Source organism: Cynocephalus volans, chromosome 4, assembly GCF_027409185.1.
Source record: "Cynocephalus volans isolate mCynVol1 chromosome 4, mCynVol1.pri, whole genome shotgun sequence".
Taxonomy (NCBI): Eukaryota; Metazoa; Chordata; class Mammalia; order Dermoptera; family Cynocephalidae; genus Cynocephalus; species Cynocephalus volans.
This window is the reverse complement of record NC_084463.1, coordinates 117,324,317-117,338,266: the sequence shown is the minus strand read 5'-3', so window position 1 is coordinate 117,338,266 and position 13,950 is coordinate 117,324,317. Positions and strand designations below refer to the sequence as shown.

The 13,950-nt window shown below is 51.7% G+C and overlaps 1 protein-coding gene across 1 annotated transcript in view; it reads left to right on the top strand.

Moving 5' to 3' along the window:
- The first annotated feature begins 1,109 nt into the window (after positions 1 to 1,109).
- The window catches only part of ABCC8 (ATP binding cassette subfamily C member 8), a 73,639-nt gene continuing 60,798 nt past the window's right edge, over positions 1,110 to 13,950 (top strand). Inside the window, exons 1-5 of the mRNA XM_063093500.1 lie at positions 1,110 to 1,331; positions 2,613 to 2,754; positions 6,652 to 6,773; positions 11,862 to 12,028; positions 13,664 to 13,906. Coding sequence (XP_062949570.1) covers positions 1,184 to 1,331; positions 2,613 to 2,754; positions 6,652 to 6,773; positions 11,862 to 12,028; positions 13,664 to 13,906 — 822 coding nt within the window. The 5' untranslated portion in view covers positions 1,110 to 1,183. The remainder of the gene's footprint in view (positions 1,332 to 2,612; positions 2,755 to 6,651; positions 6,774 to 11,861; positions 12,029 to 13,663; positions 13,907 to 13,950) is intronic.

Sequence of the window (13,950 nt, the reverse complement as noted above, 5' to 3'; positions counted from 1 at the left end):
TTGTGGGGAAAAGGGATGGAGGGGTCTTCCCTGGGTATTCCCCTGACCCTCCCTTAGGACATGTGCGTTTATACTCCATACACCTAAGTCAGGAAGTTCTTCCGAAATCTAACCTAAAAAATCCCATTTTCTCTTCTTTCTATATATGATATAAGCTTTTGGGGGGCCATAGTCCCCTGAGAATCTCTCCAGAAAGTATAGGAAGATATAACATTGTCTTTACAATTTCACCATGTCCTTACCCATTAAGTATATCCCAGGTCAGGTTAAGAATTTCAGTCCCTCCTCACTGTTTTTCTCATCCCTCTGGCAGACACACTCCTAACGTGCCTCTTTTTCAGCCTGGGACTGGCCCCGACTCTCCCCACTGGCCTGCCACTGGCTGTAATGTATTAGAGGCATGTAAAGAAGTTGAGGGTGGGATGGGGGATCTGAGGAGCTGGGTTCAAGCTACACTTCCCCACTTGCTGGCAGTGAGACCTTGGGTCAGTCACATAACCTCCCGAAACATCGGTTTCTTCACCAAAAAACTGTTAGAGATTGTAACCTGTAATTAGCCGCAGTGTTGGGAGACCCCGGTGTGTGAAAGCGATGGAGAAGATGTACAGTACCTATTAGCTCCCCGCGCCTGGGACCACTTTGGAAAACTTCCAAACGCCCCCCAAGTTAACGTTCTCCACCGCTTTTGTCATTCACATGAGGTGGCCTTGCGCCCCTCTGCCCACACTGGGACCCTCCACTCACACTACATCCATCTGCGCCATGCCCAGCTGAGTTCACACTGGCGACCCCGAAGCCGCCCACGCTGGGCCTCCTCCCCTCCTCCGCGACGAAGGCCAGCCTGAGACCCAGACTCGGGCCCACCCACTCGTCCTGCTGTCCCCTCTCCCCCGGCGCACGCGCGCAGCCGGGCACTCACGAAGCGACCCCCGCACACACCTGGGCGCGCGGGCTGCCACCTCTGGAGCGCCGGCCCGGGCGCGGCCCGGCTGGTCGGGCTCCGGGCAGCGCCCCGGGCCCCGCAGGTAGTGGAGCAGGGCGGGTGCGGGAGACGGAGCGCTGGCGGGGCGGGGCCCGCCGGCCGGGGGGGCGGGGGCCTGACGGCCGGGCCGGGCGGCCGAGCCGCGAGGGACAGAGGCGCGGGAGGCGAGCGGAGCCAGCCGGAGCCGGAGCCCGCGCCGCCATGCCCCTGGCCTTCTGCGGCAGCGAGAACCACTCGGCCGCCTATCGGGTGGACCAGGGCGTCCTCAACAACGGCTGCTTCGTGGACGCGCTCAACGTGGTGCCGCATGTCTTCCTGCTCTTCATCACCTTCCCCATCCTCTTCATCGGTGAGCGCGCGCCCGAGCCGCGGGGGACGGGAGATGAGGCGGGGAAGGAGGAGCAGGAGGAGCAGGAGGCGCTGCGCCGCCGCACCGCTCGGCGTCCCCTTCCGGCCGCGCCACCGCCGCTCACCTCTCTCCCCAGGGCCCCTGCTCTGTGTTCCACCCGCCGGCCCCCGCACTCACGCTCGTCCCTTCGCTCCCGGGGTGCCCCCGAGCCCGCACCAAACACAGCGGACATTCCTGGCCCAAGGATCCCCGAGTTTTGCCTCTGCACGCGCTGAGAAGGTCCGGGGGTTCTGGCAGCACCCTCAGTGGCGCAGCGAAGGGATCGAGTCACCCCTCCCCCAAGGCACCCTTCCTGTCAACTGCAGCTGGGCCAGGCAGGAGGGCAGCTCGTGTTTCGGGGGTCGGGAGGGAGGCCCCGCGAACCCCTGCGCTTCCCCAGGGCTGAGCCGGGCAGCGGTCAGTAGCTTCTGACCGTCCTGCGCCGCGCGCGTTCTGGGCAAGGAGAGGCGAGAGCTAGAGACTTGGATTCCCTTCCCCCGCGACCTCACCGGGGCGGGAATCCGCGGAGCGCAACTTCCCCGGTTCTGTGCGGAGCACTTTCGACTCGCGGATGGAGCGAACCCGGCAGACCCCAGCTCCCCCACTTGAAAGTGGTCTGCAAAGTTGGGCGCCCCTGTCCCAACACTCGTGCGCCCCTTTTCACTCGGGCCTCCTCATCACCTACCAAGACCTTGAGTCTCCCAAGCAAGTCAGATCTGTCAACTCATAGTGTCCTCTGCCTCCCCAAAACGTGTTCATTCACCTTAATTTTTTAAAAAGCAAATCTTAAAATTTATATACAGCTTTGGGGAAGAAAGGAAAGATTGTCGTGAGACAATTAAAAAGAGGAGAGTGCTGCAGAGGCGGTGTTGCTAGTTACTAACCAAGACAATTAGAAATGGGAAGGGAGCATACGCAATACATGCTCATATGCGTATCAAAAATTTAAAGAACGGGATTTGCACTTCTGTTCTCAACCAAATGGTCTATGTATCTGATGACTCGTCACACAGGAGCTCAGCATATAAAATGGGTGCTCACGTAGGACCACGTGAGTCCAGGCTTCGTGCTTGGACGTTTAGTTCGTAGGTACCAGCCTTGGCGCCTCCCATGCACAGGTATAAAAATATGTGCTCTCCTCACCTACACTGTAGACCCAGTGCCCAAGCCCATGCACCTGGGGCCCACGCATCCTTCTGTAGGTGGACCAGGCTTCCCACCTCTTACTGTCTCTCCCTGCAGGATGGGGCAGTCAAAGCTCCAAGGTGCACATCCACCACAGCACATGGCTCCATTTCCCTGGGCACAACCTGCGCTGGATCTTGACCTTCATGCTGCTCTTTGTCCTGGTGTGTGAGATCGCAGAGGGCATTCTGTCTGATGGGTGAGTGACAGTCAGAGATTCAGGAGAGTGGATCTGCTCCAGGGTGCTTCCTGAAAGGCCCAGGGAGACTCCAGCTCACCTGCATTCCCTGAGCCACTATAAATAAACCCAGCACCTCTTTACTCTGTTCTGGGACAGGAGGAAGCACTAAGGCAACAGGAAGGAGGGCAGGTAGGGGTGGGGAATGATGGAGGCTGAGGCTTGGAGACCGGATTGGGGACATCTCAGGGAGGGCCTCAAACCCCAGACTGCATGTTTGGTTTGGATTTGGTCAGTAGTTTGGAACAGAAGAGAGCTGTCAGTGTAGCACTTTTAGGTGAGAACTTGAGGGTGTGTCCAGAACAGATTGCAGGCAGGGAGAGGTTGGAGGTAGAAACAGCATTTAGGAGGTGACTGCAGTAGATGAGAGATAACTGAAGCTGAAAATGGTGTGTCAGCAGTAGGGGACAGGAGAGGAGGTAGAGCGGCCATCTCACTAAGGAAGACTCAGCAAGGCTCAGTGACTGCCTGGGGGGGATGGGGGTGGAAGCAAGGGACATTTGGCTTAAGTATCTAAGGTCTAGCCCCTCTGAGCTGGAATCAGACTATTCCCAGACTCCCCTCCTGCCAGCCCTGCCTGGCTTCTGCAGCTGGATAGCAGGGTGATGGGATCCCTCATCCTCCCCCTATCCCCCCACAACCATTCTTACATCTGGCTTCAGCAGTGATCTCTGTGATAACTGCTTGCCTTGGGCAGCAGCTCCTCCTGATTATCAATGTCCCCAGACCAGCAAGAAGACCAGAGGGCATACTGCTACTTAACTAGCAGGTGACAAGTCTGCCTCCCAACCCCATCCCCAACACCCATTCCAAAGTAACACAAATGCTACAGAGGAGAGGGATACCTTGTGAGCCCTCAAACCAGAAATACTCACCAAGTTATAATTAGCAGGGGTGTCAGAGGAAAACACCCTGCCCGAGGAGAAGGTAGACCTGGGTCTTCAGCTAGCATTTCTGTTACATAGCAGCTATGGGAATTTGGGTAAGTCATCCAGCCTTTCTGGGCCTTGCTTTCTCTACCTGTGAAATGAGCATCATAGTCCCTGGCTGGTCTGCATCACGGACCATGGAGTATGACATTAGAGCACAGAGAGGGTGCAGAGCCCAGAGTGGCAGAGCCCTGGGCAGATGGTGTATTCCAAAAACATGGGAAACTGGAATGAATCAGTCCAGGGACTCCTTCCTGTTGGCTCTCAGCAGCCCCTCCTGTGTGTGGCTGCACCTGTGCCACAGCCTCTCCAGCTCAGTGCAAACAGCCATATCCTCCCCAGGGCGCAGGTCAACTCCTTAGCTGGGCACTTGTCATCCGGTTTTTGTGGGCCCACGCCCCTGGGCAGACAAGCATGGGGGGGGGGGACATTGGAAGAAGGCAGACAGGAGGAAAAGTCACAGAGCCTGCCCTGTGGCACCCACAGTCCACCCCAGCCTGGGTTTTCAGACCTGTCTGGAAGTTTAGGGGGCAAGTGGGAATGGGGCTGGTTAAGACAGTGGTCTTCAAACTCAAGTTTGGTTTAGGGTAGGACTCATATATTGACTAATTAGGGCATCTTACGCCCGTAAGTCTTCCTTTCTTCCTTGGAGTATTTCTCTGTGTGATGCTCTGAATTCAGAACAAACAAAGCAGAATAGGTTAGTGAGGAAGATTTTTCAAAATATGTATATAACCAGGATGTTTTCCCAGGCCACCATACACTGAATAAAACCTGTATGTAAAATTTTACCTAATTAAGTATATTATTCAGCAAAGCAGCTAAAACCTATTATAAGTCATGCCATCAATATTTATTCCAATTATGATTAACCCTCATCTTATTTCATCTTATAAATGTTAACATTTTACCTCCTATTGCCAAAAAATTAATTTATTCAAACATATGCTAAAACATTTTAGGTGTCCACTTAAAATGCATGAGAGGGTATAGAGTGAAAATTATTTCAAGGAATACAGAGGCAAGAGTTTTGAAGCCCCCTGGACAGGATGTCGGCTGTTTCCAGTGTTCCTGCTGGTGACTGGTTGCTCTCTGGCCTTGTCTCTCTTTCCTGTATTAGTTTGAAGTCCATTTTCTGAGAATATCCACTAACCAAGGCTTTAAAAAGTATCAACATTACAGTCTCATTGAACAAGAAATGTGGAGGTTGCCCTTTCTGGTTGGTTTGGTGGCTCCCTAATGTCTTCAGGAACCCAGCCTCTTCTATTTTTCTACACTGTCCTCTGTGTGTCAGCCATATCCTCCCCATGGTCACAGGGTGGCTGCCCAGCTCCGGGTATCACTTAGCAAGGGCAAAGAGGGCGCACTCCCAACATGCCTCTCCCTTATAAGGGAGATCATCCTCTGCAGACTTTCCTTTGCATCTCATTGGCCAGAATTGGGTCACATGGTCACCCTTAGACCAGCCACCGGCAGAAGAGTATGGAATTGCACCATCCATTCCTTGGGGCTGGACACATTGCTGCTGGAGCAAACCTGTGGTTCTTTTAGCAAAGAGTGAGAGGACGATGCTATTCGGTGCACAGCCCACACTGCCTCTTCATCTGGACCCCAGTCCCACCAGACCTCTTAAGGTCACAACATGGCTCTCCTCATGTCCCTCCTTCTCTGTTGGACTCTTACTCATCCTTCAAAGTCCAGCCTGGTGCCACCTCCTCTGTGAAGCTTTCCCTGGTTGCCCACCCTGTCCTTTTTGCTCCCTCAACCTTTGTCCACCTGCAGTATCACTTCTTAGATTGCCTAGTCAGACAGTTAGCTCTGGGCATGGTGGCCTACTTCCTGTGGTCAGCTTCTCGAAGGCAGGGACCTTTGGCACTCTGGATGGAAAGAGCAGCTCAGCAAGGGCAGCAGTGAGGTAAGAGCTATCGCAGGCCATCCAGGAATGCAGCGGGTCCCAACAGGGCTGGAGTAGAAAGAGCAGGCTGGGAAGTGCTAGGAAAAGAGCCTGGAGGCCACATTGCCTGAGCCTTTGGTGCTGGGCTGAGCAGTGTGGGTTTTGCTGTCTGCAGGAGGGAACAGAGGAAGCTCATGATCAGGACCAAGTAAGGTGACCCTCCTTACCAATCGTGGGGAAGACTGAGGTCTGGAAGAAAGTTCTGGCTCCCTGTGGGTCTCATCACCAGCCCAGAGCCCTCCCACCACAGAGGCCTTTGTGAGTTAAGTTGAGAAGGGTATGAGCTGGCATTGACTGGCCCTGCCCTCCATCCCCAGGGAGGAGACAAAAGCAGTGACCTCGGGCATGCCTCTCTTTGCCTCAGTTTCCCCAACCATAAAATGGGGAGACTAAGAGTACCCACTTCATGGGTCTTTATGAAGATTAAATGAGTTAATATACATCAAGTGCTTAAAAGAGTGCCTGGCACAAGGTAAATGCTCAATAAATACTGACTCTCATCTGCGTTGTTATGACAACACCTGGGGAGGAATGCCAACACTGACTTATTCTGTTTGTGTTAAATGGGGCTATCACTAAGTGTGTTGTAGTATACAGGCACCTGTACTGCTCAAGGGACCCCAACGACAAGGACCCAGCTGTGTTCACTACCAGAGACGTTCCAGGTTTTGCAGCTTCCTCAGCCAAAGCCAACTTTCTCATGCCAGGTTCTGCAAGCATAAACCCAGGGAAAGAAGGCCATGAATGCTAAAACCTGAACACAGGGTACTCACAGCATCACTGTCTGGACTCCTGGGCCCCTTAGTTAATGCGCATGTTTGGGGTATGGACTGGGCAGAGCTGTCAGTATATGGAGTGGCTCTGTGGATATGATCTGGAGGCCCTACTGTGTGTTGAATGCTAAGCACAAGGCCCAGGCTGCTCTATTGTGGTCCTTGGCACATCCGCATTCTCTCTCTCTCCCCCCCACCTCAGGGTGACTGAATCCCGCCATCTCCACCTATATATGCCAGCCGGGATGGCGTTCATGGCTGCCGTCACCTCCGTGGTCTACTATCACAACATCGAGACCTCCAACTTCCCCAAGCTGCTGATCGGTAGGGAAGGGGGCAGGGAAGGGAGGGGGCGGGGGAGGTACCTTCATTCATTCCCCCAGATAGTGTTTGTTGAGGACTTACTATGTGCCAGGCACTGTTCTAGGTGCTAGAGGTTCAGAAGTGAAGAAGAAAATAATCCCTGCCTTCATGGAGCTTTCAGTCTGGTGGAGGAGACAGATGGGCAAAGAGAGTAAATAAATAAACAGACACATGGGTGGCGGTGGTGATGCTGTGAAGGAAATCAAGCTGGGCAGGAGGTGGAAAGTGATGGCAATGTTGCTGTCTGCATGGGTGGTCAGGGGAGGTCTCTAACAAGAGTGGCATACAGATCTTTGGGGAAGGCATGTACCATGCACGGGAACAGCAAGTGCAAAGGCCTTCTGGGAACAAGATTTGGGCAAAGCCAAACGAGCAAGTGGAAGAGTGGTAGGAGAGAAGGGCAGGGGCCTGGAGAGGAGCAAGGAAGAGCCCCAGGCTTTGGGCCTGAGTGCCTGCATGAATGGTGGTATTGATAACTGATATGGCAAAGGAGCAGGAGTCGGGGTGGGGATCAAGTTTTCTATTTGAGCATGTTGAGTTTGAGAGGTTGCCAAGGCAGTGTCAAGTGGGTAGTTAGATGAACTGGCTTTCGTTGGGGGGGGGTCGGGGAAGGGGATATGCACTTTCAGCAGTTGTGGGCTTATAGATGGCAGCTAAAGCTTAATCCTAGATAGGTCACCTGGAGGGAGAAGAGAAAGGTTCCAGGACCAGAGCCTGAGATTGGCCAGCACTTAGAGAGACTCAGGAAGGAGTGCCTGCTTAGAGCTTCTGACACTGCATGGCTGGGTCCCAGGCAGAAACAACAGGGATGACTGCTGGTGTTTACTGAGCGTGTATCGTGGGCAAGGTTCGGCGCTTGGCTCCTCATGTGCATCATCTCACGCAATTCCCGCAACCTCCCTGTTGACACTGTTAGTATCCCCGTTTTACACATGTGGACGCTGAAACTCAGAGAGGTTAGAAATAATAACAGCAAGCCCTTATTTAGCACTTACTATATGCCAGACTCTGTTCTAAATGGTTTATTCCTTACAACAGCCCTATGAGGTAGGTACCATTATTATTTCCTCTTTACAGATCAGAAAACTGAGGCTCAGAAGTTAAGTGATTTGCACTTGTCGGGGCAGAGGCAGGAGTCTGGCATCCAAGCAGGCTCCTAACCATCTCTGAGACGACGTGTTTAAAAGTGCTCAGACTGTGCCCTTGGGGCCAAGATATAAGTCTGCAGGTCCACCTCTGTTTTTGCTCAGTCTTCGTGTCTAAGGCCAGGGCTATACATCTGGCAGTTAGGCTGTGTTCAGATTGTGTCATTAAATCAGACTGTAATTTCTAGGAGTCACGTTCCAGACATCCAGAGTCTGGAACACTGTGTGCTAAGCCAGTGACACTGCAGCGTTGTAAGAGGGGGGAGAGGGTGTTTCCTGAGCTGATCACATATCCACCTTCCTATATAAGGTGGGATTTGAGCTCCCTCAGGATCATCCAGATAATCCCCCCACCCCAGGGGTCCGCAAGTGAGTGTGGATGGGGTCAGAGGGCAGCAGGTTGAAGCCTTCAGAGAGCCTTCCTTTCTGAAGCAGCTCCTCCTCTGCAGAGAAGCCCTCATTAACCACCAGGGCCTGGCTGACCATTAACCCCTGGAAACACCCTGTCTGGACATCTGGTGAATTGATTTTCCCATTTTCTGGCAAGGATGTAATGTTCTCTCTATAAAGCACAAATTACCACCCATGGATGGATTAGTCCTTTTCCAAGGAACAAGCACTAACTCCTTCCATTCCCCTTGTTGGAGTTTTGGTCCTCCTGAGAGGAGTCCCCACAGATCCAGAAATTCTAGAACAGGGAAAAGTTGGGGGGATGCCCCTATGAGCTACAGGGATAGAGGGCAGTGGGCATTGGGAGAATATAGCCAGCTCTCTGAGGAGGCTGGTGTCTGATTGTAGGTCGGGAGTCCCACGGAAAGGTGTACCACAATAAGGTTCACATTGTCCCATAAAAGAACCGTGATCCTGGGGCCCAGATGAGGTCAAGGAAATGTCCTATGAAAGAGTCATGTTTGAGCTGAGAATTGAAGGAACTAACTAGGAGAAGGGAGAGAAGAGTGCTTCAGGCAGAAGAAATAGCATGTGCAAAGGCCCCATGTCAGGAGAAGCAAAACACATCAGGAATCTGGAAGGAAGGGTGGCTGCAGAGCAGAGAGTGGAAGGGAACTGGACCTGGAAGGCTGCAGCGGCAGGTGGGTCCTCCCCAGGCGGGGCCTTACAGGCCACACCACAAGCATTGGTCTTTATCCCAGAAACAAAGGGAAGTCAGGTGTTTGTTGTGGTAATGCATGCATAACATAACATTTACCATCTTAGCCATTTTTGAGCGTACAGTTCTGTGGCAGTAAGCGCGTTCACATTGCTGTGCAACCATCACCAACACCCATCTGCAGTACTTTCTCATCTTCCCAGACTGAAGCTGTGTACCTATTAAACAACAATTCCCTGTCCCTTCCTCCCCGCAGAACCCTGGCAGCCTCTGTTCTACTTCTGTCTCTGTGAATCTGACTACTCTAAGTACCTCATCTAAGTGGAATCCTACACTATTTGTCCTTTTGTGACTGGCTTATTTCACTTAGTATAAGTCCTTGTTTCATCCATGTTGTAGCACATGTTGGAATTTCCTTCCTTTTTAAGGCTGAGTAATATTCCATTGTATGGATATACCACATTTTGTTTATCCATTCATCCGTCAATGGACATTTGGGTTGCTTCCATCTATTGACTGTTGTGAGTAGTGCTGCTAGGAACATGCGTGCAGTGGGGGCTTTTAAACATAATCATATTTATGGCTTTATGGGGCCAAGTTGGAGGAGGGTGAGGGGAAGTGGGGGAACCAATGAGAAGGTTCTTAAGGTGGTCCTGGGAAGGCATGGTAATGGCCTGGACTGGGGATACAGAGAAGTGGATGGACTTGTAAGTGGTAAAATAGACAAAAGTTGGCTATGGGAGGGGTGTGGGGCTGTGGGAGAAGAAGTGAGGGAGGAGGAGGAAGATGGGAATTCAGAGCTTAGAACTCACCAGCAACCCGGTATCATACCTCTTTCTTGCCCCATTTTCCCTCTTCTCTCCACCAAGCATTAAACCTTTGCTGGATGCTGCTGTGTCCGGCAGCAGGCTGAGGGCTCAGCACTGCAGAATAGGGCTGTGGAAATAACCCCCAGGCTTAGTTCTGGGCCCACCACTAACTCCCTTTGTGAACTCGCTCAAGACACTCAGACTCTCTGAACCTCAGTTTCCCCATCTGGGCAGGAATAGTAAGTCCCTGCCTAAGACACAGGGTTATTATGAAGATTAAATCAAACCAAATCTGTTAAGTGTTAGGGGCAAGACCAGTGTGAAGCATATTTTCAAGTCCCCAGTAGGCAGCCCTCACTAAGGGCTAAAGAGGTTCTAATATCTGAGATAGCATCTATCTGGGAGGCTATAGTCATGGAGGCAGGGGGATAGCCTTCAGCTGCAGGATTCCTTATGACCTGGAGACCAAATGGAGTTGGGTCCCAGTCCTGAGGGCTGGGACTGGAAAGCAGACACTTCTGCCCCACTACCCTAATGCCCTCACCCAGGAGGGATATGGCATTACTCCCCCTGGTCAAGCTCAGCCCATGACATAGGGGGGTGCCCAACATCTCAACCTGCCACCCAGCCCAGAGCCAAGCTGTGCAGACCCCAGCTTTTGTCCCCAAGAGATTCTCTGGCAGCCGTGTCCAGGCCCACCTAGGGATGGAGGGCAGGGTGAATAAGAAGACATTCCCTCATGTGGGTCCTCTAGAGAGGAGTTCTGGGGAATGAGGCCGATCTCATCTGTCTGTGGCTCTAGCCATGAGGAGGGAAGGAGCTGCCAGTGCTCAATCGCCCCCAAAGGGGGACTGAACTAGTTGCTGCTGGTTTCTGTGGCTGCAGGCTGACGGTGGTTTATTGGCAGATTGCAGGGAGGGGTGGGAATTTAAGATAGAATCCTCTGATAGCTTCTGAGGCTTACCTGCTGCAGGTTTGAAATCCAGAGATAATAAAAATATTAACAGCTGATGTCCAAAGAGCACCCACTGCATGCCAGGCTCACCACGCTTAATGCTTTCCATACATTGCTCACAACAACCTTTGAGACTGTACTATTATTAGACCCATTTAATGGATGAGGAAACTGAGGTCTAGATGAGTTAAATGACTTATCCAAGGTCACAAAGCTATTATGTCACAGGATCATAGCCCAGGTGGGCCCTACCTCTAACCACTATACTACTCTGCCTCACAAGACTGTGTCCCCCAGGCTCCCTGAGGAGTATCATCATGCCGTGGTGGGCTCTGAACTGTAAGGACAGAGACCTAGGCCCTCCTTTCTTTCTGTCACTCTCTGGCAGGTGCCTTGAGCAGGTCACCTGGGCCTCTTCTCTGGGGCTTCTGTTCCTTGTCTGTAAAATGAAAGGGTTGGATTGAATGACCTTTCAGATCTCCCCAGCTTGGGAATGCCACGAGGAAGTCGTTATAGCATGAAGCTTACATGCGTGGGCTCTGTTGTTAGGCTAGCCCAGCTCGGCCACTTAATGGCTGTGTGACCTTGGATCAGTTACCTAACCTTTCTGAGCCTCAATTGCTTTGTCCGACAGATTGGGGGTGAAGGCAGCACTTCTCACAAGGTTATTGTAAGGAGTAAATGAGCTGATGTGTCTAAAGTGCTTACTTGGCACAGTGCCCGTAACTCAGTTAAATTCAAGAAATAATTTTCCTATTGTGATTATTACTTATCGTTAAGGGATGTTTATCTGACCAGTTTGATTTATGAGATTATGGGTGTTTTTGAACATGCCTATCACGAATGTTATCACGTATGTGCACATCAGTATATTCACACACGCACATCTCCTTACTCAGAAATGTGCGCACACCTTCTGCCTCCCTGACACACTCGTTCTCTTCTCCTCTCCACATACTTGCACACACGTGACTGCACACACACGTCAACGTGCACACACATCCCCCCTGCTCTCCCATTTCTCCTTGGCAGCCCTTCTAGCCTACTGGACCCTGGCCTTCATCACCAAGACCATCAAGTTTGTCAAGTTCTACGACCACGCCATCGGCTTCTCACAGCTGCGCTTCTGCCTCACGGGGCTGCTGGTCATCCTCTATGGGATGCTGCTCCTCGTGGAGCTCAACGTCATCAGGGTGAGGGTAAGCGGACCACCCACGACACACCTGGGCCACGGCGGGCAGGGCGTGGGGGTCCTTGCCACTGTCCTGCCCCTGGCTGTGGGTCCCCCCACCCCCCCGCTTCTCAGCCAAGTCCGACAAGGAGCCAGCTTCTTTAACCTGCCCCCAGAAAGGTGAGTGGAGGCCAGTGGGAGAAGTTTCAGGAGAGACATTCCATCCAGCCCTGCTGCCTCCCACTGCAGGCTCCCAGAGAGGGAGGAGGCGGTAGGATGTGTTAGTTAAGGTTTGCTCCCACAGAGAGGAAGAGAAAGCTTCAGGTACTGGCTTCTCCCCATTTCTTTTTGGGGAAAGGGGGACTTGTTTGTGCTTTAATGCATTCGTACAGTCAGACATGTACATGAATGACACTCGTGTCTTTTGTTTTGTTTTGTTATCCTGTTCATTTGCCCCCTTCCCTCTCTCTTCCCTGCCCCTTTCCCCCCACCTTCCCTGGTAACCAGATCAACAACCTAGTTTGTCCTTCCATATTGTGTTTTCATTAGTATAGTATCATACACATTTATCTAAACAAATATCTATTCAGGTTTTTTTTCCTCAACCCATGTAAATATATAGGGTATTTTCCCTCTCAATATTTGTTTTATAAAAATGGGGTCATCTTGTACATTATTTTCTGCATTGTGCTTTTCTCACTCAATGAGTATCTCTTAGGATATGGTATGGCTAATTCAGTTGTCTTAATGGCTACGTAATATTCCATCATATGGATGAGCCATAATTTATTTAGCTATTACCCTATCGATGGGCATTAACTTTGCTGCCAAGTTCTTGCCTTCACAAATAACTATGTATCGAACATACTTATATCTTTTTGTATTGCTGCTTTTATTTCCATGGGAGAGAGTCCAAGGGGTGGAGTTGCTGGGTCAAAGGTATTTAAAATCTGTGTGTTTTGAATCTTAATTGATGTTGCAGATCGCCTTCTAGAAAGGCTGTAATCTACCAGCAATGAATGAGAAAACCGTTCCCCCAGCTTCCAGCCAGTGATGGGGTTAAAGCTCTTTCTAATTTGGGCCAGTCTGAAGAGTGTGAAGTGCTACTTTATCCTGCATTTCTCTGACTCCTCTGCTTTTAGTTGGTGATCTGCAGGCTACAAAGCCCCTTACATTCCCCCCCTCAACTGACCCTTACAGCAACCCTGTCATGCAAGTACCACCTCTTTAATAAATGACGAAACATTTTATATGAGGCTTGTCCAAAAACACCTTGCTAGTGATTGGAGAAGACAGGATTCAAACCCAGGTCAGCATGACTTCAAGTTCAATGAACTGTACATGAAACATGGTGGTACCCTTAGATCTGTGGAGAAGAGGGTATATGGGGGACTCCTTCTCCTCCCCAAGCTAACTTAAACCCAACCCAACCCAGCCAGGGGGATTCAGAGTCAACCTCAATGAATAGTTACAAAGTCAGGAGGCCCAGGCATTGGTGACCAAGAGGTGTTGGGGATCCTTTTCCTGGGAATAATTATAGGCAGGAGATGGCCCCATCTGTTAGAGGTCAACAGATGTCACAACCCCATATCCCTGCTGGGGCAAAAGGGGGAGTGGGGAGAAGTTGCACCTACCCGTTCCCCACAACCCATGTGCCCCACAGAGATACATCTTCTTCAAGACACCAAGGGAGGTGAAACCCCCTGAGGACCTACAGGACCTGGGAGTGCGCTTCCTGCAGCCTTTCGTGAACCTGCTGTCCAAGGGCACCTACTGGTGGATGAACGCCTTCATCAAGACTGCACACAAGAAGCCAATCGACCTGCGAGCCATCGGGAAGCTGCCCATCGCCATGAGGGCCCTCACCAACTACCGGCGGCTCCGCGAGGCCTGCGATGCCCAGGCGGTCAGTGGGGGCATGGCCACACCATCCATTCCCTGCCCTCCGGT